The sequence below is a fragment of the Bos grunniens genome, chromosome 22 (genome assembly GCF_055505025.1).
Source record: "Bos grunniens cultivar Pamir isolate PY7600 chromosome 22, Bosgru_T2T1.0, whole genome shotgun sequence".
Classification (NCBI taxonomy): domain Eukaryota; kingdom Metazoa; phylum Chordata; class Mammalia; order Artiodactyla; family Bovidae; genus Bos; species Bos grunniens.
Genome location: NC_141186.1, coordinates 15,308,085 through 15,334,641, shown reverse-complemented (window position 1 = coordinate 15,334,641; position 26,557 = coordinate 15,308,085). Strand labels below are relative to the sequence as shown.

Genomic DNA, 26,557 nt, shown 5'->3' with positions numbered 1-26,557 from the left:
CATGAGAATACAGAAGGATCCTGGGCAAGATTTAGGCCATTACAAGAGGAAGTGTGGCTTCAGATGGTTCAAATATTTTTCTTAAGATCACTAATCTCTTTGTCTTCCTTTGACTTCTTGAATTTCCTCCTTTTTCTCTGTTCTTTCCAAAGTTCAGTTCAGTTCAGTCGCTCAGTCATGTCTGACTCTTTGCGACCCCATGAACTGTAGCACGCCAGGTCTCCCTGTCCATCACCAACTCCTGGAGTCCACCCAAACCCATGTCCAACGAGTCGATGATGCCATCCAACCATCTCACCCTCTGCTGTCCCCTTCTCCTCCTTTCCCCAATCCCTCCCAGCATCAGGGTCTTTTCCAATGAGTCAGCTCTTCGCATCAGGTGGCCAAAGTTTTGGAGTTTCAGCCTCAACATCAGTCCTTCCAATGAACACCCAGGACTGATCTCCTCTAGGATGGACTGGTTGGATCTCCTTGCAGTCCAAGGGACTCTCAAAAGTCTTCTCCAACACCACAGTTCAAAAGCACCAATTCTTCGGCACTCAGCTTTCTTTATAGTCCAACTCTCACATCCATACATGACCACTGGAAAAACCATAGCCTTGAGTAGACAGACCTTCGTTGGCAAAGTAATGTCTCTGCTTTTTAATATGCTGTCTAGGTTGGTCATAATTTTCCTTCCAAGGAGTAAGTGTCTTTTAATTTCATGGCTGCAGTCACCATCTGCAGTGATTTTGGAGCCTAGAAAAATAAAGTCAGCCACTGTTTCCACTGTTTCCCCATCTATCTGCCATGAAGTGATGGGACCGGATGCCACGATCTTAGTTTTCTTAATGTTGAGCTTTAAGCCAACTTTTTCATTCTCCTCTTTCACTGTCATCAAGAGGCTCTTTAGATACCCTATCAAATGATGGTGTCCTTCCTGGACTCAAACATTTTCCACTTTAACAGCCCCTGTTCGGCCTTCTGCCTGAAGTGTCCCTTCACTCCCTCCTACCTGATGGACCTACACTCAGTCAGAGATCAGCCTGAGACAACTGTCAATCTAGAAAATGTTATGGACAGAGGAATATGGAGAACAGTTCATTGCCATGGCAGACTAAGGGCTCCCATGTTGGGTTAAGACTTATTCTGCCTTTGTGACTCAACCTGCCCTTTTCAAGAAAGAGAGTTAAGGGGACTTCCTGGTGGCCCAGGGGGTAAGACTCTACGCTCCCAATGCAGGGTGTCTGAGTTCAGTTCCTGGTCAGGGAACGAGGTCCCACATGCTGCAACCAAGTTCACAAGCTGCATCTAGAAGATCCTGCATGCCTCAAACAAGACACAGTGCAGCCAAATAAGGAAAGACGGAAGGAGAGAAAAGAACTAATACTGTCTCACTGCTGAGAGACAATGTATTAATACAGACAGACAGTGGCCAGACATCTATGACAACAGAACTCTAACCCACAACCTCAGCTGCCATCAGCTCAGGAACTCAGATGACAACACCTGTGGCAATCAGCCCAGAACAGTCAGGACTTGACTATAACTGCCAGCTTCACCATTTTTTGTCCCCATTTTCAACCGGTTCAACTAGAGAAAATCAAACACGCTCCCCTAATCAATTACATGGGATGCCCCTTTTCTAGTTAGCCCACCTCCAATTCCCCCAGCCCACAGCCTCCAATAGGGCATCCCTTAAGCCTCCCCTTGTTCCCACTAGAAAGCTTTCTCAGTCTGCCTTGGAGTGTCTGCTGAATGCAAATAATACTACTGAGTTCCTTGTTAGAGCAGGCTCTCTGAATAAACAGCCTCTATTTGGGTGATCTCATTTGGGTGGTCTTATTTTCACACTGCTTGCCTATGAGGCCTCAACAAAGTTTGAGGGTGATCTAGGTGAAGGGAGCTGGCCAGTGCTCTGCGAGAGGTAACTAACCTAGGCCCCAGAGCAGCTTTCCCTTATATTAAAACAGGTCTGGGTGGCTGCCTCAGAAAAGAGGGGAAATCTGCTCAGCGGGTGGGTGCATGGGCTGGCTGGTGTGTGTGTATGAAGAGCTTCTATGGACACCAAGCCAGAATCTTTCTCTCCATGAGCAGGGCCCCAAGTTTCCAGCAAGCACTTTTCAGTCCTTACGTGGACAGGTCCATTCAGCACAGATAGGGGGACACATGGCAGGTACCGTGTGGCCCCTCCCAGCCTGCCCAGTGCACCTCCACCATGGGACAGGGTCCAGCTCTCCCTCCTAGCCCACCCAGCGGAGACACTGCCTCAGGCCTCCCTTCAACGCTGGCCTCTTTTTCCCTGGGGTGTGGGTGTGTGTGGTGTTGGGGGGTGGTGGTAAGGGGGGTGTGGGTGTGTATGTGGCTCCAAGCCCAGCTCTGCCCAAGTCCACGGAACTCAGTGGAGCCCCAGCCCCACCTTGGCTGCCCTCAGCTGAGAACAGCTTCAATTTGGGGTACAGTCCTCTCTATGTGCTGGACCTTATGCCTCTGAAAATCTTTTTTTCTTACATATCCTTAAATTTTTTCAATTTTTTTTTTTTTTCCCAGAGGACTGAACTTGAAAGCAGCAGTTTGGGGTTCAGTCTGGGCTTGACCACATAATGGTTAGCACCTGACAAATGGTTCTAAGTACCAGCTACAATAACCAGGGCTTCCCTGGTGGCTCAGATGATAAAAATCTGCCTGCAATGCAGGAGGACCGGGTTCCATCCCTAAGTTGGGAAGATCTCCTGGAGAAGGGAATGGCAACCCACTCCAGTATTCTCACATGGAAAATCCCATGGAAAGAGCAGTCTGACAAGCTATAGTCTATAGGGTTGCAAAGTGGTGGACATGAGCAACTAATACAGATACACATAATAACCATGGGCATTTACCGAGAGAGGACTACGTGCTAGGTATTGTGAACACGTTTACATGGATCAAAGCATTTGACTTCACCACCATCAATGGTAAGTGTGATGACTCTCCATTCCACACACGAGGCACAGAGGGGTTAGGTGACTTGCCCAAGGTCACCCAGCTGGTAAGTGGAAGGGCCAGAACTGAAGCCCAGGTGGGAACTGTGTTATCAAGTCTTAAATCCAGGACTATCACTCAAAGGCACTCCCACTGCCCTCCCTGCCACTCTGACAGCTCCTCTTCTTCTGGTCCCTTTGGGTTCAGAGCTGATGACGAGGCAGGGCCAGTTCCTGGAGTGTGAGCAGCAAACTGACTCTGGCCAAGCACAGTCACATGCGTTTGGCTCCCTGCCTGCTGCTCTTTGCTTGTTAAAGTGCTCAGTGTGTGAACTGTGTCTTTTCTGCAAAACCTGAAACTTCATCTACGTTTTATCCTTTTCAGAAAACACTCTCAGCCTCAGTGCTTGCTGGGGCTCCTTGCCCCAGGCTTCCGCAGCCTTCACCTCTGGTATGAGAACGACATCCCAAGGGAAGCAACCAGCAGGGGATGGTGAATCAGGATGTTCCCATCAGCCTTGGAGAGGCTGCCAGGCCAGGAGCTGAGATGGGTCTGGAATATGGGGATTGCAGGGGTCTGCTTAGCTGCGGGTGAATCAGCCTTAAGGAAGAAGCTGGCTGAGGGGGCTCTGTAGAGACCATCACTGGCGGAACCGCAGACCTGATTCCATTCCTCAGCACGCCACTCCTTCAAGGCTAGTCCAAGGAAAATGATGGTGTTTCCAAGCAGGAGAGGAGGATGATTCACAACCTTCCAGAGAGAATCCCAACAATCCCCAAGCTCTGAAAACCAAAAGCCTTTTCAGTTTTGGTGCCAAAACCCACGTCCCACTCCGCGTGAATATACATCCATTCCAGTGCAGACATGCCAGTGTGTCTGGTTACTGGAATAGAATTTGGAGGGACTTCCCTGGTAGTCCAGTGGCACAGCCTGCACACTCCCAGTGCAGGGACCCAGGCTCTGTCCCTGTCGGGAACTAGATTCCACACACCGCGACTACGAGTTTGCATGCCACATGCCACAACTAAAGATCCCATATGCCACAGCTAAGACCCAGCACAGCCAAATAAATATTTTTTTAAAATTCAGATTTGGAATCACATCTGCTCTTCAGGGTTTGGGAATGGGACTCTGGACCTGTAATAATATATCAGACATCCAGTGTGATGCTAAAGGTTTACATAGATAATTTCCTGAATGCCTTACAACCACCCCAGTGTATGATCCTCACCCTACAGACTAAGAACTCTTCAGCCAGTGACTGGCATACTCACCTAACCCACAGCGTTGCCTCAGCGACTCCTGGTCAGCCTGCACAACTCTTGAAACCAAGCTACAGCCCGAGGCCCCACCTCCCCAGGCCCCTTTTCCTTCTTTCCCCCACAGGAGTCAGGTCTGCACCGCTGTCTCCCTGTGAAGAAAAAGCTAAAACTCCTTCTCCTTTCCTAAGGACAAATTTGACCTGGAGTTAATTTTCCAGCTCTCTTTCCCTGAAAGCTAGATAAAGGCTCAATGTCAGCGGTGACACTCAGCAAAACTGTGGATGGGTAAAAACCTCTGATCTGGACTGGAAGAACCCTGGATGAACTAACAAACTGTTCGGACACCACAGCGAGGCCTCCCTGAGTGCGATGGCTCCTATGACCAGGCATGTTCCTTGAGGGAAGCTGGGAACTTGCCTATTTGCTGTTTAGAAGATAATGGGCACGTCCCTGGTGGCTCAGTGGCTAAGACTCCACCTCCCAAAGCAGGGGGCCTGGGTTCCATCTCTGGTCAGGGAACTAGATCTCACATGCCACAACTAAGACCCAGAGCAGCCAAATAAAAAAATATGAGAAATACATCCCTCCAGAAAATATACATATATAAAAAAAGATAACGGTTCCTATGGGGTTCCTAAGCCAAAGCAGCCCCCACAACTACCGATGGGGGTGTCACCTCCTCGCCCCTGAGCAGTAACTTGGGGAAGAGAACGGCCCCTGAGCCGATGTGCGGACTCCTCCTATGGAAGAAGTCATGTGGTGCGGCCGTGCCAGCCTGCTGAGCATCCTAAGTGACTCCCACACCTGGGAGGGTGCATGGTCTGCTGTGTCTGAATGTCTAGTGAAACCTAACCAGACCCTGACAGACGCTGCTTTTCCTCCTCACAGCCCTCTCCTCACCTACTTCCAGGCTCTCACCCGCAACAGACGGAAGTGGGGCACCCATTCCGCATCAGGATGGAATGCAGCCAGACGGCCTGGCTTCCCGGGCCTCGATGCCGCCCCTCTGCCATGGCTCCTCAGCTGACAATCAGGATGAGAGGGCATCTGGGTACTGGCTGCTGGACCTTCTTCCCAACCACCAGTAAAACACTTGACCAAGATATTTATAATCATTTAATGAGTGTTCCAAACATACCCTTCCTGGGGCTACAGGTGAGTTTCATGACAGTGGAAGCTGATGTACATCCACACCCACCCAAGCAGCCACAGAATTGGCAGCAGTTTCCACAAACCCGATACCAACCAGAAAGACGTTGTGGGGAACAGGATGATCACTCAGCCAAAGAGGTTCTTTGGGATCCTTACTCTCCTCTTTCTCCTCCCCCCTCTGGCCTTCTCCAGGGTATGGATGTTCAGCATGGGAGAAGAGGGTGGCGAGGCCCCAGTGCACTTGTGCAAAGAGGCGCTCTGAGAACCCCACACCTCAGATGCAGTGAGATGACCCAGAGACAGGTCTGGTCAATAAATAAATAATTCCCAGAAGCCACCCTGGGGGGCTGGTGGGCCCAGAGTCTCCGAGGCAGAGGAGTCCCCACCCCAGGAGGCCTGGCCAGGCCGCTCGCTACGTGCTGCACACCAGCACGTCTGCAAAGGGTCCCAGCAGCGTCTTGTTGAAAATGCAGCGGATCCACACCAGATAGGTAGTGAAGGGTTTGATATTCTCCGTGAAGGTGTGGTTCTGCAGGGCCAGCATGTAAGGCACGTAGGTGTTCTCCCCCTGCTCCTGGAGCCACACCTCGTACTTCACCTCCCTCACCTTCAGGTACTTGAGGTTCCATGGGATCTGCCAGGAGACGGAGAGGCGGGCCTCGGAGGCGCCCTGCACCGACGCCTGGCACCGCGCCTCCCGCACCTTGCCAGGATACAGGCTGACCGTCCACTTCTGCTTCCTCGGCCCCAGATGGCCCTTCACCACACGCCGTATAGTTTGGATGAGCGATGGGATGTCCACCTTGGTGTCCTGGTAGATTCGGAAGAGCCACTCCGGGTTCCGGCAACAGAGGTGCCGGGGGACCTCCCGGCTTTGCAGGATCCGGGCCTGCTCGGCCCGGTCTAGGTGGGCGATGCCCCCCTGGTCCCAGGGCCGTTCGGGATGTGTGACCGTGTTCTCTGGCATCGTGTTCTGCCAGGCTATGTACTGGAGGTCCATGCCAGGCAGCGTGGCCAGAGTCTTATAAGGGGTGTAGTGGTCAGGGTTGACAGCATAGGGGAAGAGCTCCACCACGGCCGCCCCGCGGGGCAGGAACAGGGCCGTGACCAGCTGGGCCCCATGCATGCTGACCAGCATGGAGGCGTTGCTGACCAGCCGCACCACATCTGCAAAGGCGTGGTCTTCCAGGGACACCGTCACGGTCTTCATCTGGAACTCCTGGGCCAGGGCCAGCAGCAGCTCTGCCTCATTCAGGATGAGTCTGTTCTGGGTGCGGCTGAACACCAGGATGTACTCCTCGCCCAGGGGGCCCCCGGCCTGGCTCACGTTCAGCTTTTCCATCAGGAAATGCGCGAACTGTCGGATCTCATTGCCGGAGACCAGGATGTTGGCCTTTGGGCCCTGGGGCTGGACGAAGCCGTACTGGTACCAGGTGGTGACCTTGGAGAGGCCCACGAAAGCATGGGAGAAGCAGAGCAGCCGGCCCAGGGCCTTCAGCTGCGCCCTCAGGAGGGGCTGCTTGGGGCTGAGCAGCTTGTAGAGGTCGAAGTGGGCACCCTCTCCCCAGCCCTCCATGAAGAAGAGCCGGGCCTCGCGGGCCAGGCCGGGGAACTGCCGAAGAGTGTAGAAGAGAGGCAGCAGGTCGTCGTGGAAGACATGCATGAGGTTGTCGGGGTTGAAGCGGTTGGCGATGAGGGCCACGTCGGGCACAAACACGGGCTTGGGCATGAAGCGCAGGGCAGCGGCCGGCAGCTCCACGAAGTTGAAGTACTGGGTGTTGTGGTCCTCCACGGTGGACAGGTCGAGCAGGGCCGGCTGGAAGCGCCTCGAGCCCAGGCTGGGCAGCATCACGGAGGCGTTGCCATGGAAGAAGATGAACTCCTCCGCCTCGCTGGAGTAGCAGAGCCACTTGAAGCGGCAGAGGCGGTCGGTGTGCGTGCGTCCGGTGCACACCATGTGCGTGCCGCCCTCGGTCAGGATCTGCAGCGCCTTCGGGTAGTCGATCCGCAGGGCGGGGGCGGGGTCGGCGGCCCGGCGGCCGACGGCCAGCTCCTCCTCCAGGGAGGCCGCATGCTCACGCAGCCGCACGTGTTTCCAGAGCACGGCTGCCAGCACGGACACCAGCAGGGCGTTGAGCACGGCGGACAGGTGCATCCTAGCGCCGCCTGGGGCCCTAGAGAGACGACGGCCCCGGGGAAGCAGCTTGAGCCTGGCCGGCTTTACCCATCCCTGCGGGCTCCCGGAGGACCGGCAGAGGCCTGCGGAAGGAGAGAAGGAAAAGGAAAAGGTGTCTACATGGTGTGTCTCCAGTCACCCCAAGCACGCGCCCAGTGCCAGGCGCTGTGTGGCCTCCGCTGAGGCACTGGATGCTTGCACCCTTTTGCACACTTGAAGATCTGGTAGGCCAAATGTGCTTAGTCACTCAGTCATGTCTGACTCTTCGTGACCCCATCAACTACAGCCTGCTAGGCTCCTTTGTCCATGGGGATTCTGCAGGCAAGAATACTGGAGTGGGTTGCCATGCTCCTCCAGGGAATCTTCCCACCCCAGGGATGGAACCCAGGTCTCCCACATTGCAGGTGGATTCATTACCATCTGAGCCACCAGGGCAGCCCAAGAATATTGGGAGTGGGTAGCCTATCCCTTCTCCAGGGAATCTTCCAAACTCAGGAATTGAACTAGGGTCTCCTGCATTGCAGGCGGATACAGGAATCTGCCTGGTAGGCTAGACCCTTCTAAAATGTTCAACCACTTCCCTCCCCTGCTGCCTCCATGGGGGAGTACAGATCCCCGTGCCTGGCCTTTGGGCTTGGCCACATAACTTGCTTTGGCCAATGAGGTGTCAACAGACACCATATTCAGGGGCTTGAAAGGTGCTTGTGTGACTGTCTTTGCCTTCTGTATACCTAGGATGTTACTGTGAGAAGAATGTGATCAGCCGAACTTGCTGGTCCTGGAAGAGAGAGCTATGTGGGGAGCACAGCTGTCGCAGCCATGCCGGGTGTGGCTTGGCTGACCCCCAGATGTGAAAGTGAGCGAAGACTGTCAGAACCACCGGGCAAACCCACCCAAGCCCAGGCAACAGAGACATCTGAGCTGAACAGATGCTTCTTATCATATGTCACTGAAATTCTGGAGCTGTTTGTAATGAAACACTGCTGCAAAGAAAGCTAACTGCTGTGTTGTGAGAAGCCTCAAGGAAAATCCCCATTAGGGGCCCAACCTCCCTGGTACTGCCAGGGAAGGACTTCACCTCACCATGGGCACAAATGGGATGGGAGGTCTGTGACTGCGGGTCCCAGGCTGCACACCAGGACCCCCGTTATGCCCCATCTGGGACACATGCACAGGGATTTCCTATTTGGAAATCACGCCTGCTGATTTTTATGAAAAGATGGGTAGAAACTTGTCCCCTCACTGGTCCAGTAAGAGAACTGTGTCGGAGTCTCACCACTGACAAGGGTTCTGTATGCGGAGGCAACATCTCCAAAGGGTTAAACTTCCTGTCCCACATACTCTTGCCTACAGGGAGGCCTGGCTGGGCCATGGGCATTTGCTCCCATTTTCCCCCGCTACTGGGAAGGGTATCATACCTGCTCTGAGGCCCAGGACTGTTCAGACAGCCAAAGAATGGGACTGTTCAGTCCTCATGGAAACAGGATGGGTGACACGTGACACCAGCCATGGGTGAGAACAGGGCACCTGCTTAGCTGGCTTCCGACCGCGTCTTCAGTCAGCCCTGTTTATCGCCAGGGCAGGGCCTCTAAGAGCCCAGAAACCCTGCAGCTGAGAAATCTGCTTCAGCATCAGTGTTTCTCAGGCTTTTCAAAGCCATGTACCCACTAATAATAAAGAAAACCTCTTTCATGCCTCAAATGGATCCGTAAAGTGCAGCAAGCCCTTCCACCAAGAATCTCTCACACACAAGACTCTTCTATAATATCTGCTCCCCAAGACAACAGGTTTCATCAACTTCTACCTTAATTTTTTTTTTTTTTTTTTACTTTTTGGCCATGTCATGCAGCATGCAGCTCTATCTAACCTGTGCCTTCTGCAGTAGAAGTGTGGAATCGTTACCTTCTGGATTGCCAGGGAAGTTCAACTTCTTTTTCTGAAATTAGTATTTTATATCTGTATCTGGATATGTAAAATAATAATGTTGCATATACTTTTCCAAATATATGTGTCCCCATCTAGAAATCCCCCACCCAGCCTCACCAGCTAAGGACTACTTTGCTATTAGGTTGAACTATGTTAAGTTGCTGATTCTTGACAATTTCTGACCAGTGTCCCATGGCCCTGCCACTATCCTTACCACCACTGTGGTAAGGATATATATATATAGAGCGAGAGAGAGAGAGAGAGGGAGAAACAGAGAGAGAGAGGGAGAGATTTTACTACCAAGGCTTCTCGAGAGAGAAAACCTATGTATCCAGTGTAACATGACTGCAGCTGGAGTTCTGACATCTCTCTAGGAGGTAAGAGGAGAAACCAGGAGTCAGAAAGAAGCTAAGAGGACAGACAGACAACTCATCCTTGGGATGGGGAGAGGAAAAGGACTGAGGAAGTAAAGGCAAGGACAAGAAGAGTTTAAGAAGATAATGCAAAGGCAGGGAAGGCAAGGTATCTCACTGGGGGTTGGTGAGACCCCCCTGAGAACCTCAGCTCAGACCTGGGCCAGAGAACTGAAAAGAGAGTCATGACTGACTGACAGGTGGCAACTCCAGCAGGAAGGACAGCTGGGACGCACGCACCTTTCCATACACATGGGACTCCTGGCTCTGGCCAGGGGGGAGGGCGGCTGAGCGCAATGACACCGCAGCAGCAATGAGCACACTCAGCACTCGGATTTTGATTTCTAAACAGCATCCTTCACTACAAGGAACCAGGGCTCCTGGAGAAATAACTGCTTCCAGGGCCGGGAAAGGAAAATTACAAGATGAGCTTAGAATATCTTATAGTTCCAGAATGTAAGGAAGTTCTCAAAAAAATGATGGGAACATATCCAAAAGACACAGGATCCAAACTGAAGGAGCTCCCAATGTCTGAATCTGGGACAATTTGAGTAACAAAGTTAAAAAGCAATAGTAATGGATTATATAACCCATAGAATAAGATAAATACCCATGAGTCAACACTGATATGAATAGATAATTGAATAAATAGGGGAGAAGACCCAAATCTTACAGTAGAATGCCAATTAATAAATGTAGAAACAATAATGGAAACAGAACATCACCAGCTGGCAAACATCATAGCGATAACTGTTTCAGGCAAGATTCACTGATGGCTGCTAAAATTAGTGGGTGAAAGTATGGTGAGAAACAGGAAATCTGCACAGTCTCTAAGTATCTCCCTATGAGATACATATTAATTACAAAAGTAAAAATAGAAATTTTACAGCAGAGAAGCTTGGCAGACATCGTTTGAACCAATAATCACCATTAATGTCACCAATAATAACAATACTGACACCATGTACCCCTTAATATAATGTGCTGAGGAGGGTACCTCATTTCTGGAGCCTTCCTGCCCAAAATAACATAACTTCGACTTATATTTCTAAATGGGAAAAACTTGGCTCTAGTTCCAGTTCTGGCTCTGAAGATGGTCTGTTAATTTTAATCAATATTAAGTTAATTTTAGTTAACTTTTAATTTTAGTTAATATTAAGATTAGTTAATATTAGTTAACTGTTAAGATTAGTTAACAAAGAAAACATAAAACCCAAATTGAAAGATATTCTACAAAATACTTGATCAGGACCTCTGCAAGAGTTAAAAATCACAAAAGAGAGGGGAAGACTGAGGAGGTCCCAGATCGGACGAGAGTAAGGAGACACAACAGCTAAATGCCATGTGGGATCCTGGGCCAGAAAAAGGACATTAATAGGACAACTGGCAGAATTTGAGTAAGGTTCATGGGTTAGTATCAGAGCTGTGTTCATTTCCTAGTTTTGATAATTACACAGTGGCTGTGTAAGATGTTAACATCAGGGGAAGCTGAGTGAGGTGTTCTTTTGTAACTTTTCTGTAAGTCTCAAACTATTTCTTTTTTTTTTTTTTTCAAACTATTTCAAAATAAAAAGCTATTAAAAATTAGATAAGAAACAAGAGAAGTGAGCTGAAAGTCACTCAGTTGTGTCCAACTCTTTGTGACCCTGTGGACTATACAGTCCATGGGATTCTCCAGGCCAGAATACTGGAGTGGGTAGCCTTTCCCTTCTTCTGGGGGGTCTTCCCAACCCAGGGACTGAACCAAGTCTCCCGCATTGCAGGCTGATTCTTTATCAGTTGAGCCACAAGGGAAGCCCAAGAATACTAGAGGGGTTAGCCTATCCCTTCTCCAGCAGATCTTCCCAATCCAGGAATCAAACTGGGGTCTCCTGCGTTGCAGGTGGATTCTTTACCAATGGAGCTATCAGCATAGCCCACAAATAAGAGAGCATAAATATTTATATGTAAAACAACAAGTATGTGGTTTGTTCTAAAATACTCCAGCAAAAAAGGCATGGAGACAGGTGAGACACAGATACTGATAGTTAAAGATGATGATGGGGTCTCTTTTTGATTCTCTTTTGAGTTTGTCTGACATTTTGCATAGAAAAAGTTTAAAACGAAACCATAAAGAATAAAATAAAATCACTATTACAAAATGACAGAATACTGGAAAGTGGATGAGTAATAAATTAATACTCAAAAAATAAAGCTGTCTGGTGAGACGGGAGGCAGATGGGTGTAGCAGAAGCTGATGCGTGTTTTGCTCTGATCGCAGACAAGGACGGCTTCCAGCAGCACCTAAGCCAAAACAGACACGCCCAGGGAATATCAGAGAGCAAGACTCCCAGGAAATGAGGAAAGTAAGAGCACCTCCAAGCTGAGCAGGCAGCTTGGCCCCCAAGTACTCACAGCGTCTCTTGTGAGCATTCTGCTACCTGGCCCTCCCCTGTGGTGAAAGGCAGGCTTGGCAGCAGGTGGGGATGTGGGGAAGGGGCCACGGGCAGGAAGGAGGACCAGGGGGCTATGTGTGCCGCAGCCAATCCCAGTCAAGTCATTGAGGCTGGGGGCCTTGGGACAAAGCTTCTGGGAACCAGCAAACATGGGGCCTTGTGGGGCTAAAAGGCAGCCAGGCAGAGACCACCCTGGAGCTTGGGGAGTGGGAAGGACTGTTTCTCATCAGATGCTACGTCCTCCACCCACCCTCAGGCCCTGCCCACAATGGTACTGACCGAAGGCAGGACACATACAGACTGGCCTATGTGGACCTCTCGTGGACACGTCAGGCTCTCCGTGGGAGACCCTTTCAAGAGGGAAAACAGGAGGGAAGGTTTGCTGGGAATGGACAGGACATTTTCTGATAAGTAGTGCGGTGGATAAAGCATGGAGCCCTGAGGGTCAGACTGCCTAAGTTTTACCATTTTTCCAATCACAGGCCAGGGGGCTTGCACCAACACCTGATGGGGCCAGTCGCGTAAAGCCCCCAGTCCCGTCCTGCCCAGATGAGACGGCCCTGAGCCATACTCTCCACAGGCTCCCGGAGTTCCCTAACAGATGAAGTGGATTACAGAGTTGCCCGCAGTGGGAACTGGCCTTCTTCCCTGCCCTGTCTCTCTTCTCCCCTTCCCTGTTCATGTATGCTGCGATCAAGTGCAAATGATCTACTTGCACTTGAATCCATGTCTCAGGATCTGCTTCTGGGGAATGTTAATTAACAAAGAATACTATTGCATTTTGCCCCCGTGGAGACAGATGGAGGGCCGCCCTTGCATTTTTCCCTGCTGTGAAATAGCCGAAGCGTGGTAGTGAGAATGCCAACAAGAACTAGGGCAGTCACTGCTCATTATAAAGTCCTCCCAGTCTGTTCCCCAGGCTCCCCTGTGTCTGTCCACTCTCAGCTGCACAGCAGCAGCCTGCAAATGCCAGAACAGAAGGATCAGGCAAAACCCTCAGAAATGTTTTCAAAAGATAACAGATGGAGGCAAAGGGGACATTAACCAGATCCCTGATTCTAAAGAAGCCACGGTTCTCCCCAGTCCTGTCTTCTGGCTGAGGAGATACAGCTTTTCCAGATTATACAGGCTGCTGGAAGAGGAGGGCGGGGTCCCTGTGGCCTCCCCCATGGAGTCCTGTTACAGAGGCAAATAAAAGAGGCCTGAGTTGGCCTCCGAGACACCTTCTCTGACTGTGGGGGAGAGGGCTGACTACAGAGCTGAGTTGTTTGGAAATAAACTTGCATGGAAGAGACAGTCTTTCTTGGACTTTTAAGGTGTGCTGAAGAAGACTCTTGAGAGTCCCCTGGACTGCAAGGAGATCAAACCAGTCAATCCTAATGGAAATCAACCCTGAATACTCACTGGCATTTGAAGGGCTCAAGCTGCAGCTGCAATACTTTGGCCACCTGATGTGAACAGCCTACTTACTGGAAAAGACCTCATGCCGGGAAAAACTGAAGGCAAAAGGAGAAGAGAGTGGCAGAGCATGAGATAGCTGCATAGCATCACTGAGTCAATGGACATGAACTTGGGCAAACTCCAGAAGACAGTGAGGAACAGGGAGGCTTGAAGTGCTGCAGTCCATGGGGTTGCAAAGAGTTGCATGACTTAGCGACTGAACAACACAACAAATCCACAGCTTGGATGGTGATGTCTTCAGCATACCTGTCTAGGCTGGGGGTCCAGGAGGGAAAGAGCCTGTCACTTATGAGCAGACCACTCTTGTCTCAAGTTACCTGTCAAGTCACTCTGTCCCACAAAAAGCCTGGAGCACCGGACCCTCTCTGAGAAGAGGTGAGGGGCAAGGGGAGAAGGCAGGGGAGGACAGCGAAGACAGAACAAGGCCTCAAGGCTTACAGGGCCCTTGCCCAGAGCACTCATCTTCCAGCAAGGACGCAAGTGCTGAGAAGATCCCCAGAGGAAACCCCTCCTGAGGCCTGGAGGCAGGGCCGTGGTGGAAAGCTGTGCCCTTGAATCATTCATCACATAGGTCCTTAGACTCCTTCCTTCATTCACCTGATGACAGGCTCAGTTAGATGTGGGGACGTAACTACCTGTATGGCACAGTCCGAGCAGGCTGGACATTGGCCGCTGCGCTCCTCTCCGCAGGCAGCGCTGGTGGGGGGCCTCCTCTCCCTTGGGAATGCATTTAGGACCCAGCAGGTATGCGGCACAAAGAGCTTAGTGGCTCAGCCAGGACGAAGACTGATATGGAGTAAGAATGTTTTCAATGGTATATTTTTAGTGTTAGAATATTTTCACCAAAAATATATCAGGTTTGGTAGATGTAAGATGTTTATCTAATTTTTTTAATTTTGCTGACTAGTCAATCAATGCTGCTGCTAAGTCGCTTCAGTCGTGTCCGACTCTGTGCGACCCCATAGACGGCAGCCCACCAGGCTCTGCCGTCCCTGGGATTCTCCAGGCAAGAACACTGGAGTGGGTTGCCATTGCCTTCTCCATTGTGTGAAAGTGAAAAGTGAAAGTGAAGTCGCTCAGTTGCGTCCGACTCGTAGTGACCACATGGACTGCAGCCTACCAGGCTCCTCCATCCATGGGATTTTCTAGGCAAGAGTACTGGAGTGGCTTGCCATTGAAGAATGGATTCAAACTAAAAAAAAAGAAAAAAATACTTTTCAAAAGCAAGGGAGTAAAAAAGAAATGAGATTTAAAACATGCTTAAAATAGCCCTCTAGAAACTGAAGCAGACAGAAGAAACCACCAATTCACCCCCCAACCCCCAAACTGCTTCCCTCAGCTCCTGGACCAGAAATGGATTATCAGATTCTTACAGACAGTGGGATCCCACCTATTCCAGGAAGCACCGGAGGAAGGTGCTGATGCTGCCACCACACCTGCAAACACAGTAAGACCTGGGGGGTCCTGACTACGGGGGCACCCAGCCGAGGCTGCCCACCCAGCTCTGAGAGCCGACTCCACTCCCGGGGGCCCTGCCAGGCTCCAGACACAGGCACAGAAAAGCCGTTCACAAGGGCCCTAGCATCTGATAAGGAGTAAGAGCCCCAGGAATTCCAGGCCTCGAGCAGAGGGTGCAAATTCACATGCTTACTGAGGCCAAGAACCAATGGTCTCTGGGCAGTGTGCCCCAGAGACCAAACACCCAAAAGAAAGTTCAAGTTGACGAGGGCCTGGCAGTACAGTGCCCTGGCGGCACCTATTGGTATTAGTCTGCTCTGGCTGCCATAACCAAGTACTGCAGACATTTCTTTTCACACAGTTCTGGAGGCTGGAAGTCCCAGAACAAGGTGTCCACATGTCTGGTTTCTCCTAAGGCCTCTCTCTGGGGCTTGTAGATGGCTACCTTCTCACTGTGTCCTCAGGTGACCTCCTTGTGTGCACCGAGGGGAGAGAGGTCTCTGGTCTCTCTCCTTGTTACTGGGACACCAGTCCTATTAGATTAGAGCCCCAGCCTTATGACCAGGCTCCTCTGCCCACGGAATCCTTCAGGCAAGAACACTGGAATGGGTTCCCATTTCCTTCTCCAGGGGATCTTCCCGACCCAAGGATCAAACCTGGGTCACACACGTTGCAGGCGGATTCTTTACCATCTAACCTACCAGGGAAGCCCTTATGACCTTCAGTTCAGCTCAGTTCAGTCACTCAGTCGTGTCCGACTCTTTGAGACCCCATGAATCGCAGCATGCCAGGCCTCCCTGTCCATCACCAACTCCTGGAGTTCATTCAAACTCACGTCCATCGAGTCAGTGATGCCATCCAGCCATCTCATCCTCTGTCGTCCCCTTCTCCTCCTGCCCCCAATCCCTCCCAGCATCAGAATCTTTTCCAATGAGTCAACTCTTCGCATGAGGTGGCCAAAGTACTGGGGTTTCAGCTTTAGCATCATTCCCTCCAAAGAACACCCAGGGCTGATCTCCTTTAGAATGGACTGGTTGGATCTCCTTGCAGTCCAAGGGACTCTCAAGAGTCTTCTCCAACACCACAGTTCAAAAGCATCAATTCTTCGGTGCTCAGCTTTCTTCACAGTCCAACTCTCACATCTGTACATGACCACTGGAAAAACCATAGCCTTGACTAGACAGACCTTTGTTGGCAAAGTAATGTCTCTGCTTTTCAATATGCTAAGTGGTCATAACTTTCCTTCCAAGGAGTAAGCGTCTTTTAATTTCATGGCTGCAGTCACCATCTGCAGTGATTTTGGAGCCCAAAAAAATAAAGTCTAACACTGTTCCCCATCTATTTCCCATGAAGTTAACCTTAATTACCTCCTTAAAGGTCCTATCTCTAAATACAGTCATACTGGGGGCCAGGGCTTTGATTATGAATTTCCAAGGACACAATTCAGTCTGTAATACTACTTTTCTGGTTTTCCAGAGAAGCCAGAAATCCATTTAAAATGGGAAATGTCTTAGTCTGTAACTTCTGGCCACTATTCCACTTGAGTGAAGATGACAGGCAGGCCCAAGGACTGCGGCTGCTGGCCTTGTTGCTGGTGTAATGGCCCAAGGATGTGAGCTCTGGTCTTAAATGAAGCCCTCTGCTGCCGACCTGGCCAGCTCTACCGGGTTCCCAACTGCCAGGACCAGCTGGTCACTGGTCATGCCCCCAGTAGCAGGGCTGGGAGGCTAGGACTGCCAGCACCCACCAGACCCAGGCTCAGAAGACTGGCAGGGCCAGGCCAAGACAAGGGCTGGCGATAGTGTCTAAAGAAGGTTTTCTATTAATAGTACAACAATTTTACTTGAACAGGTTGTTCATACCCCCAACTGAAAAATCAGAGTTCTTGTTAATTATTGAAAAATATGCTTTTACCCTAAACGCAGCCTGAATCACTGGTGCTGAATGATGGAAGCTTCCTGTCCTGCACCAATGCGTCTCACGCGTCGCCAGTTAGCGGACAGCACACAAGCTCCAATAACTCAAACGCCCTCAGAATGATCTCTCCCTGCTCCTTCCCCCTCCTGGTTATGGTTACCAGAAGCAGAACATGGAACTGCTACTCCTCACGTCATGTTTACGTGGGGCCCAAACTTAGATCTCCATCAGTGCTCCTGACAAGCCTGAACAAACACTGATGGCCTCAGGGTTTCCCCCAGAAGCGTTTCCATTTTGGCCAAATGTTGGCAGCCTCTGAGTACTCCTTGTAAAACCTAATATTTAAGTGATCAGGCATCTTTAACATTTAGTTACAAGTTCACATGCTTAGACCAAAAACTTAACATGGATAATAACTCCTCAGTTTAGTACAAAGAGCAAAGAAAGGCGAAGATGCAGACGTTCGTCCTCTATCAACAGGTAAACACAGTGACCCTTCTTTCTTTTTAACAAAACCGGATGGGACTCCCAGGATGGACCGGTGGGGCTGTGGGTGGAGCAAGAGAATTCCAGTCTGTGTTACTCTGGCACGATGGGCAAAGGCAAGCTTTGCTGAGGACAGCCAAGACTCCAAGGCACTCAGCATAGGCGGGACAGCTGAACAGGTGGAGCTGAGTCCCGCCTACCACCAACACAGAAACCCTTGCTCGCACAACTTGCTGTGACACCATCTGGCTTTTGCTTCACACCCATGGGTCACTTGCAAGTTAGAGCCCCCTGTGTTGGCCCTTTCTGGCGTAACAGAAAAGCACTCCTAGGCACCAGTGTGGTCACAAACAGGGATGAAACAGGAAGAGAGAATCGAGTGAGTGGCTGCTGTGATGCTCAGAACACGCCTGCACGACTGATTGCATCAAGAGGGTCAGAAGGCCACTCACGACAAGAAGCATAAAACACTCGCCCAGAAGAAGGGAGAAGTGTGCGTGACAGGAAATGGTCCCAGTTCCACCCGAGGCTATCCACGGAAGCGACCTGTAAGTGTGGTGGTGTGGCGGGGGGATGGTTTGAGCAAGGTTTTGGAGGTGTTTTTGTGGTCATGGGGGTTAAGATGACTGCCCGTTAGGTGTCCACACGTCCCTGCTGGCAATGACTATGGCAAACCTCCGTCCACAGCAGACACCGCTGTGCCCAGGTCTCACATCTGCCCACCAAGCAAGCCATGAGGTCACCCAGCTATGGGCTCCTCTCCCATCCCAGGGCTGTGACATGCAGGCCCAAAGCCACATGCAGCTGAAAGGGCAGTGCATTACAGACAGGCACAGAGTGGGCAGCGTCAGGAGACGTGCGTTTCACCAGTGGAGCCCCCTGGGCTCAAGTGATCACCTGTGAGGCCCCTGCAGTGGGGGAGCCAGGCAGTGCCAAGGTCATAGCAGTCCCTGCCAAACGCTCGGGGAGCCTAGAGCCCAGCATGAGTGAGTGACAAGGAGGCGAGAGGCCTCAGCGAGGGTTTTCCTTTGGCCTCATCACCAAGATGTCACCCTCATCTCCTTCCTCCCATCATTACCACCACCACCACCACCATCATATCAGAGCCGACATCTACTGGCCAATCATGAGGTGCTGGGTTCTCCACTTCACGTGATGATCTTCATTTTACAGATGGTAGGACCGAAGCCCACTGAGACCTGCCCAAGGTCACGCAGGAAACAGCAATGAGACTAATGAAGGTGGGCTGGCTACAATGTCATCTCTGTTACCTGTTTTCCTTCTTTTTATCTGGAAATAATCCCAGACTTAGGAAAAAACAAAACAAAACTGTGTGTATAGTACAAAGAACTCTCCTACATCCTTAGCCTTACGACCAACTGCTAATCTGACACATTCATTGTACCATTTTCTCTTTTTCCGAACCTTTTAAAAATAAGCCAGAGACATCTTGCCCCTTTAGTCCCTACCACTTCATCATCTGTCTCCTAAGAATGAAAACATTCTCTCGTATCACACAAAATTGGGAATTAATATTGATATAATACCATTAGTAATTTGTGGTCTCCACTCTGTGGCCCAGAATCCAAGCCAAGGTGAAGCCTGGCGGCCAGGCAGCATGTCTCACTCGTCTCCCCTAATCTGGGCAGCCTCTCAGACTTTCAAGGCCTCAGCAGTTTTTAACAGAGTCAGATATTTTCTGGTGTATTCCTCAATTTGGGCTTGTTTGGTGTTTCTTCATGATTAGACTCTAAATATGCACCTCTAGCAGGAATCAGAGTCTATGTGCCTAATTGTTCATATGAAACTGCTCTATACAAGTACTTCTGGGAATCTCCCAGTGGGGCAGCCAAGATCAGGAAAGATCCAGAAACCCCACTCTGTGTAGGATGCAAGGAGTAGGGCCCTCTTCCTCGGGGAAAGGAAGCCCCTGGACCTTGGGCATTCTTCAAACACTGAGGGGCAGAGCAGCAAGAGTGAGGCTGCTCCGGGGGGGCTGCACCCCTCTCTAACAGAGTGGGCACACGCACGCTGCTGACACATGCAGCCCAGGCCCCGGGCTGAAGAATGGACACGGAGTTCCCGGCTGCCACTCTGCCCCTAGCATGGCTGCGAGGGCCAGCAGGGCCCTGAAGCAAGGCCTGCAGAAGGAAGTCATGGGGGGATTTCAGTGTGGGAGACAGGAAGAGGACTTCTCTAAGGCTTAGAGCTGTTCTAACACGGAGGAATCAGCGACTGTAGTGAGCCCCTGCCCTGCCAGGAAGTGGCCTGGAAAATCAAGGTCAACCTGTGAGGTGGACACAGGGTCCCCCACAGCAGTTTTAGCAGCACCTGGGATGTGAGAAATGCAGAATCTGGGGCCCCTCCAGACCTGCTAAACCAGCATCCCTGAGGGAACCCAGGAACCCGTGTTTTTAATAAAGCTTTCAGGTGACTCTAGTGTGAACTCAATTTCAGGAAGTCCTCTAAGATCTCCGTAACACTCCACAATTCTGCAGTTCCCCGCTTCTAAATACCCAGCAGGGCATTTCTGTCCAGCCCAGGGTAAACCACCAAGGACAGCCCTCCCCGTCACAAAGGCTAGTAAATCCTCTCCCCAGCCTCTGCGAAAATGATGTTCCTGGGGCAGCCTATGTTCCTGGGGCAGCCTGAAAGGCTGCCATATTCTAAGCAGCCGTATTCCACTTTGAGAAAAGTTTCCCCAGCTCACACCTTCCCACACAAGCCACATCCCTTATAATGCTGAGTGGCAAAACAAAACAAAACCAGCCCAGTTCTCTAGGCCACAGCTAAATGGATGAGAGAGTGGAGACTGGGCCTAAGGCAGCCACCGGTGGAGATGCCCGAGAAGTCAGATCAGCGGGTGGTGCTGGTATCAGATGCCCACACCTGCAGGCCTGCAGGGAGGTCGGTCGGTCTCCTGAGAAATGGACTCCTGAAGGGAGCAAGGCCGGACTGCTTCTCTGGCTCCTAACAGTGGCCACTGTCCCTCCTCTTGGAAGCTCTGCGACCCAGCCTAACCCTGATAACTCCTGAAGGCCCCCAGGATGTGCCTTGATCCTGCCACAAACCCCCACTACTGAAGGTGCCCAGGGTGTTCCTTGTCACTGGGTGTGTCTAAAACAACCGCACCCAAAGGTCTGTACTGGGAACAACAGTGATGGTGGCAGTACAGCAGACCTGGTCCCCAACCCCTCCCTGAAGCCTAGCCCAGGGCTGAGTACCCACTGCCCAGCCAGGAAAGGGCCCTCTGTTCTGCTTTTCAAAGTGGAGAAAAGAGACAACTCTTAGCATTAAGACTGTACTGATGAGACTTCCCATCTGCCTGCCAATGCAAGGGTCAGGGGTTTGATCCCTGGTCCAGGAAGATCCCACATGCCACGGAGCAACTACGCCCATGCACCTCAACAACTGAGGCTGTGCTCTAGGGCCTTTGAACTGCAAGTACTGAGCCCACGTGCCGCAGCTACTGAAGCCTCATGACAAGAGAAGACATCACGATTAGAAGCCACAACGAAGAGTAGCCCCTGCTCGCCACAATCAGAGGAAGCCTGCACAGAGCAATGAAGTCCTAGTGCAGACAAAAATAAAATTAATTAATTTTTTAAAAATTAAAAAAAAAAAAAGACTACTGATGGTAGTCACCAATGGCAGAGTGAAAGGTGTGGCTTCCTGACAGACCCTGGGTCCTGAGTATGCAGGTAAGGACCTGGGAAGCCAAACAACATGGAAAGACTGGGACTTCCCTGCTGGTCCAGTGGCTAAGGCTCTGCACTCCCAATGCAGAGGGCCCAAGTTCAATCCCTGGTCAGGGAACTAGATCCCACAAGCCTAACTCCTAAAACTAAGGAGTTTGCACACTGCAAAGAAGACCTGCTACAGCCAAATAAATAAATAAAACATGGAAGGACTGACAGCTGTTCGACATGTCAGGAAGAGGATACTGGCCTCTGGACAGGGGGGAGAGGTTAATGCTGCCACCATCTTACCTCATTGCACCTACTATGTGCCAGTCACTGTCCTAAGCCCGTTCTCTGCCCACTTCCACTTAAGCCTCAATGCACAAGCCCTCTAATGCAAGTACTCGTGTTATCTCTGTTTTCTTTTAATATGAAAAACTAGAGCTTAGTGGGGTTAAGTACTTTCCTCTAGGTCCTGCAGCTCAAGCAGAAGCACCAGAATTCAAGCCTGTGCCTGACTCCGGGGTTCGCAGTAATTCAGACTCACAGGCACAGTCGGTGATGGAAAAGCAGGAAAGACCTCAGAGCTGTGAGTTCTCCTCATGCAAGGAAGGGCAGAGCAGCTGTGGACAGCTCTGGAAACAAAGACCCATAGGCCCTCAACTGTAACTTAGCAACCCAAGGCTTCTTGTGTGTAACCATTCCCCACCCTTCCAGGCAAGCAGCTCAGGGAGCTGTGCTCATTCTCTCACCCAGAGGGAGGTGTGGGGCGCACAGTGGGGTGACAATTACCCCACCCACACTGGTGCTGTGCTGACAGGGTTAACCCACATGTTTAGAATGACAAAACCAACATTTTTTAGAGCTATAAGAGGCCTTAGAAATTATTTGCTCCAACTCTTTATATTATAAAAGGTCTTGGGGGCAGTGGGAGCTCTCACAGGCGGCTGAGAGAAAGGAGGGGGCTGGCATGCCTCAAACCCACAGCTCGCAGGCGAACCCCCTCCCCAGAGCAGAGGTCAGGCCCAGAAGAAGCACATGCCTCCAGGACTCTTCGCAGCTTCCAGACAAGATCACTTCTTCTCCAAACCAGGCCTCCAGGGCTCATCCAGATTACGCCCTTCCCTGGCCCTGTGGCCCATGATGAGAGCCTCTAGGGCCCACAGGGCCTTCGGCTGCCTCTTGCTAACGCTTCACCCTCCAGCCTTGGTCAACCTCAGACACGGAGAGGAAGCACCCTCAGCCAGGCTGCAGGCTCCTGCCTCTTCTCCAAGCAGCCGAGGCTACCTGCTGTAACACTGGAGGCTGCCCCAGGTCACAGGCAGGCTTCCAGAAGCGTGAAGACCCCAACCAGCAGGGGAGGGGAAGTAAAGGGCTCCAGTTCTGGAGTGAGATGCCAGGATGTGAGCTCTGCTCCTGACACTCAGCAGCTGCATCATCGTACACCAATTCTTCTTTTAAATTTTTTCACCACATGAAAAGGTGTACATAATTAACATACACAACACGCTAAGGGTGGTGATAAGTAGATACCCAGGAAATCATCACCATAATTTATGCCATAACCTATGCATCACCTCCGAAAGTTTCCTCTGTCCCTTTATTTACTCATTTTTGTGATAAGAACACTTAACGTAAGCTCTGCCCTCAAAGCAAAATCTGAAACATATAGTAGAGTATTGTGAACTGTAGGCTTACAGCTGTATGCTGGGCAGCAGGGCTCTCAGAACTCGGCCATCTTGTCTATCTGAAACTTTACACCCTTTCACTGATACCATCTCATTTTCCCTCCCTACAATCCCTGGCAACCACCATTCCACACTCTGCTTCTATGCGTCTGACTATTCTACATTCATCCTTTAAGTGGTATCATGTAGCTATTTGTCCTTCTGTGTCTGCCTGGGCCAATTCTTAAACCCTGCAAGCCTCCACTTTCTAACAAACAATTATACTGAATTCACAGGGTGGTTTTGTGAATCCAAAGAGAACTCAGGCAAAGCACAGTGCCTAACAATTATTTTTATATAATTATTATTAACCATAATAATGCCATAACTTCCATTCACTGGCACTGACTCCAGGCCAGGAACACCGCTAAGTGCCTGACAAGAATTATCTCATTTGTTCCCTATTACAAATCTGTAACAGGTGTTAACCAATCTCATTCCACATTTGAGGATGTATGCTCAGAATTATTCAGGGAACTGTCCAGTGTCCCACAGCTATCAAGTGGTGAGACTGGGATTCAAACCCAAGTTTGGTTTCAAAGCCTAAGATGACATTTTTGGGCTCTGCCTTTCATGTTCGTGATTTTATCCAATTAAAAAATCTACTAGGTGATAGATGGGCCTGGGGAAGCATATCCACTGACAACCCATTGAGAATAACAAGGATATTCGGGGACTGGAACATTTGATAATTTAATTTTCTGGTTAGCTCAGTATTCACTAGAAGCCTATGTTATTGCTAAGTATTTTCTAAAGCAAGGCTCAGAGCAAGAACTTGCCAACCAGAAGGTCAGTTTGAAAAATGCTCTGACACCTGCCACATGGAGGCCACCAGGACACACACACAGCTGCAGTGCGGGGGAACTGCACTTGCAGTCGCCAGCACCCCAACCTCCTTTGCTGAGGATCCCCATTCTGCTTCTCCTCACCCTCCCAGGGCCCAAGACTCAGGATCTGATGCTCTGCCCATCTCTGGGGAAGAGAGGACTCCCCTGTGCTCCTTCCTGGCTCCGCTGGCAAGTGGGACTCAGATTTCTCATTGTAATGTGCAAGGATGAGTTGGAGAAAAGATCTCCAAGACCCATGAGAGTCAGAGTGGGCAGCTAATTCCAGTGATACAGACCTCGGTTCCAATCTCACCTCTTACATTTTCTGTTTGTTAGCGACCACAAATGCTAATATTTGCTGCACGGTCACTGGGCACCAGACACTGGGCTTCCAACTTGTACAGCATTATTTTATTTAATCCTCACAGCAACCCCGTCTTGCACAGAAATAAGAGGTTCAGAGAGGATAAGTGACTTGCTCAAGGGCTCACACTTAGTCAGTGAGAGCCAAGACTTGAATGCCCTGTACATGTAGCAGAACATATTTGGTAAAGGAACCCTATTCTATCTGTGCTCTGAGCCACCAAATCCTATGAGATAGTTCACCCGATAACCATTCCCATGCCATTCTCGATTCCCCCAGAAGTAGGTTCTGAGACTTGGTTGGCATAAAGAAAGCCAACCCTAGCTGCCCACCACCTGGCAGGACTCTGGCCTGAGGGTCCTTGACCTTAGCAGAGGATATTCATCAGGAGACAGGCTCCTACACACATGTTGGGGACAGAAGCCCACTGTGTCCCTACTTCTGAGGCTATCCCAGCATTGTCAAGCAGGCGATGCCAGGCTGTCATCACCAGACACACAGTGGGCACCGTACTGAGCCCCCAAGGAGCCCAGGGGTCACTTACGGGCTGTTCCGGTACTGCCTTCACAGGGAGCTTGGGAGGGCCAGGCCCCCTCCGTGCTTCTCGCCTGGCTCCCCGCCAGCCGTGCCTCATGCGCACCATCTCCCAAGCAGAAGGGCGTGGGAACCGGCTGCTGGTGCCAGCCTGGAGCTAAGGTCTGTAGCTGACACGCCGGGGCCCGCGGTACCTGGACTTCGAGGGTCCACCTCCCCTCACCCTCGCCATCTCCCGCGCCTCCTTCGGCCCCAACACACATCACTCCTCCCAGCTGCAAATCCCCCTCCGCTCCTCTCCAGCGGGGAGGTCGCAGGACCGCTCCTTCAATTCCAAACCCAGCCGTGTCGCGGAACTCTTGCCCTCCGCGAGCGCGCGCACTTCACCTGCACCCTACAGCCCGCGCTCCACGGGGCTGAAGCTTCCAGGCCGGCCCTCCGCGGAGATGGCTTTGGCCGAACCCGTGCCGCCGCTGCCCCAGCCGCCTGCTCGGAGCTGTGGAGGCCCAGGAAGGGAGCGCAGGCTCCTCCGCGCAGTCTGGTCCGTCACAGCCGCTCGCCTCGCAGGTGCCCTACGTGCGCCTGCCCAGCTGGCGAGCCCCTCGCGTCAGCTGTGCACGTGCGCAGGCTCGCCGGTTCCACCGCCTCAGCCGGTGGCCAGACCTCTTCCTAAGCTCGCGGAATTCTGGGAATTGCAGTTTGCGTCCGATGGTTGCCGGCTCCTTCGACCCGGGGGATCCTGGGAGTTGTAGTTTGCCCCTGAAGAAGTGACGTTGCGCTTCGTGTTTTTCGGTGGTAAGTCGTGCCCGACTGTTTGTGACCCCATGGACCGTCCATGCTCCTCTGTCCATGAGGTTCTCCAGGCAAGAATACCAGAGTGGGCTGCCATTTCCTTCTCCAGGTCGCTTGGTGTTAAGTTTATACAATTATGGGAGGCCCGATAATAAACTTAAATGCAAGTTTAAACCTACAAGCAATTGTCATTTATCAAATCAAAATACTACTTTCACATGCCTTTAAAAAATATATAATACTGGGGGTGGGGGTGGGGCGCGGTTCTCAGGTGTTCAGTTCAGTTCAGTCGCACAGTCGTGTCCGACTCTTTGTGACCCCACGGACTTCCCTGTCCATCACCAACTCCCGGAGCCTGCTCAAACTCATGTCCATCCAGTCGGTGATGCCAGCCAACCATCTCATCCTCTGTTCTCCCCTTCTCCTCCTGTCTTCAGTCTTTCCCAGCATTAGTTAAAGAACCCGCCTGCCAATTCAGGAGACATAAGAGACGTAGATTCGATCCCTGGGTCAGGAAAATCCCCTGGAGAAGGGCATGGCAACCCATTTCAGTGTTCTTGCCTGGAGAATCCCATGGACAGAGGAGCCTGGCGGCCTATAGTCCATGGAGTCGCAAAGATTTGGACACAGCATGCACACACACTGCAGGGGTCTTAAAAAAGCACCATTCCTCTGCTCCAATCCCCCACCCCTACTCTCTCCCATCCCACAGACCTGCTCCTTAAGGACAACCATTCCCCACTTTGATGGCTGCTGCATATGACGTTTACCGATGACTGGCTGAGGTAGTGATTAAACAAACCTTCACATGTGATAAAATGACATAAACTATACACAACTTTATACCAATGTCAAAACCTGGTTTGGATAGTGTACTATAATTATGTAAAATGTAGCCATTGGGGGGATGAATCTGTAAATATTTCAAAATTGAACAGTGCAAGGGTTAATAGTCAGCCACCTGTTGCTCTGGCTAAGCCATGAGAAAATCACCATGGGAAAAGAAT

At 51.0% G+C, this 26,557-nt stretch overlaps 1 protein-coding gene across 4 annotated transcripts; it reads right to left on the bottom strand.

The window, feature by feature from the left end:
• Positions 1–5,305: 5,305 nt before the first annotated feature.
• Positions 5,306–25,656, bottom strand: POMGNT2 (protein O-linked mannose N-acetylglucosaminyltransferase 2 (beta 1,4-)). 4 transcript variants are annotated; one of them, XM_086366222.1, is made up of 3 exons: positions 25,146–25,298; positions 13,709–13,800; positions 5,306–7,613 (listed from the first exon to the last, which is right to left on the bottom strand). In XM_086366222.1, the coding sequence occupies exon 3, from the start codon at positions 7,507–7,509 to the stop codon at positions 5,767–5,769; it is 1,743 nt and encodes a 580-aa protein (XP_086222348.1). In that variant the 5' UTR covers positions 7,510–7,613; positions 13,709–13,800; positions 25,146–25,298; the 3' UTR covers positions 5,306–5,766. The 4 variants fall into 4 exon arrangements, with proteins under 4 accessions (XP_086222348.1, XP_086222347.1, XP_086222346.1 ...); XM_086366221.1 differs by lacking the exon at positions 13,709–13,800 and having other exon boundaries at positions 25,146–25,656; XM_086366220.1 differs by lacking the exons at positions 13,709–13,800; positions 25,146–25,298 and adding an exon at positions 24,769–25,115.
• Between the last annotated feature and the right edge of the window lie 901 nt (positions 25,657–26,557).

Excerpts from the sequence above, each read along its gene's own strand:
- POMGNT2 (XM_086366220.1), bottom strand. The coding sequence starts at position 25,021 with ATGTGTGTTGGGGCCGAAGGAGGCGCGGGAGATGGCGAGGGTGAGGGG. Across the intron at positions 7,614-24,768 it reads AGGCAGTACCGGAACAGCCC|GCCTCTGCCGGTCCTCCGGG; the intron begins GTAAGTGACCCC and ends CTCCTTCCGCAG.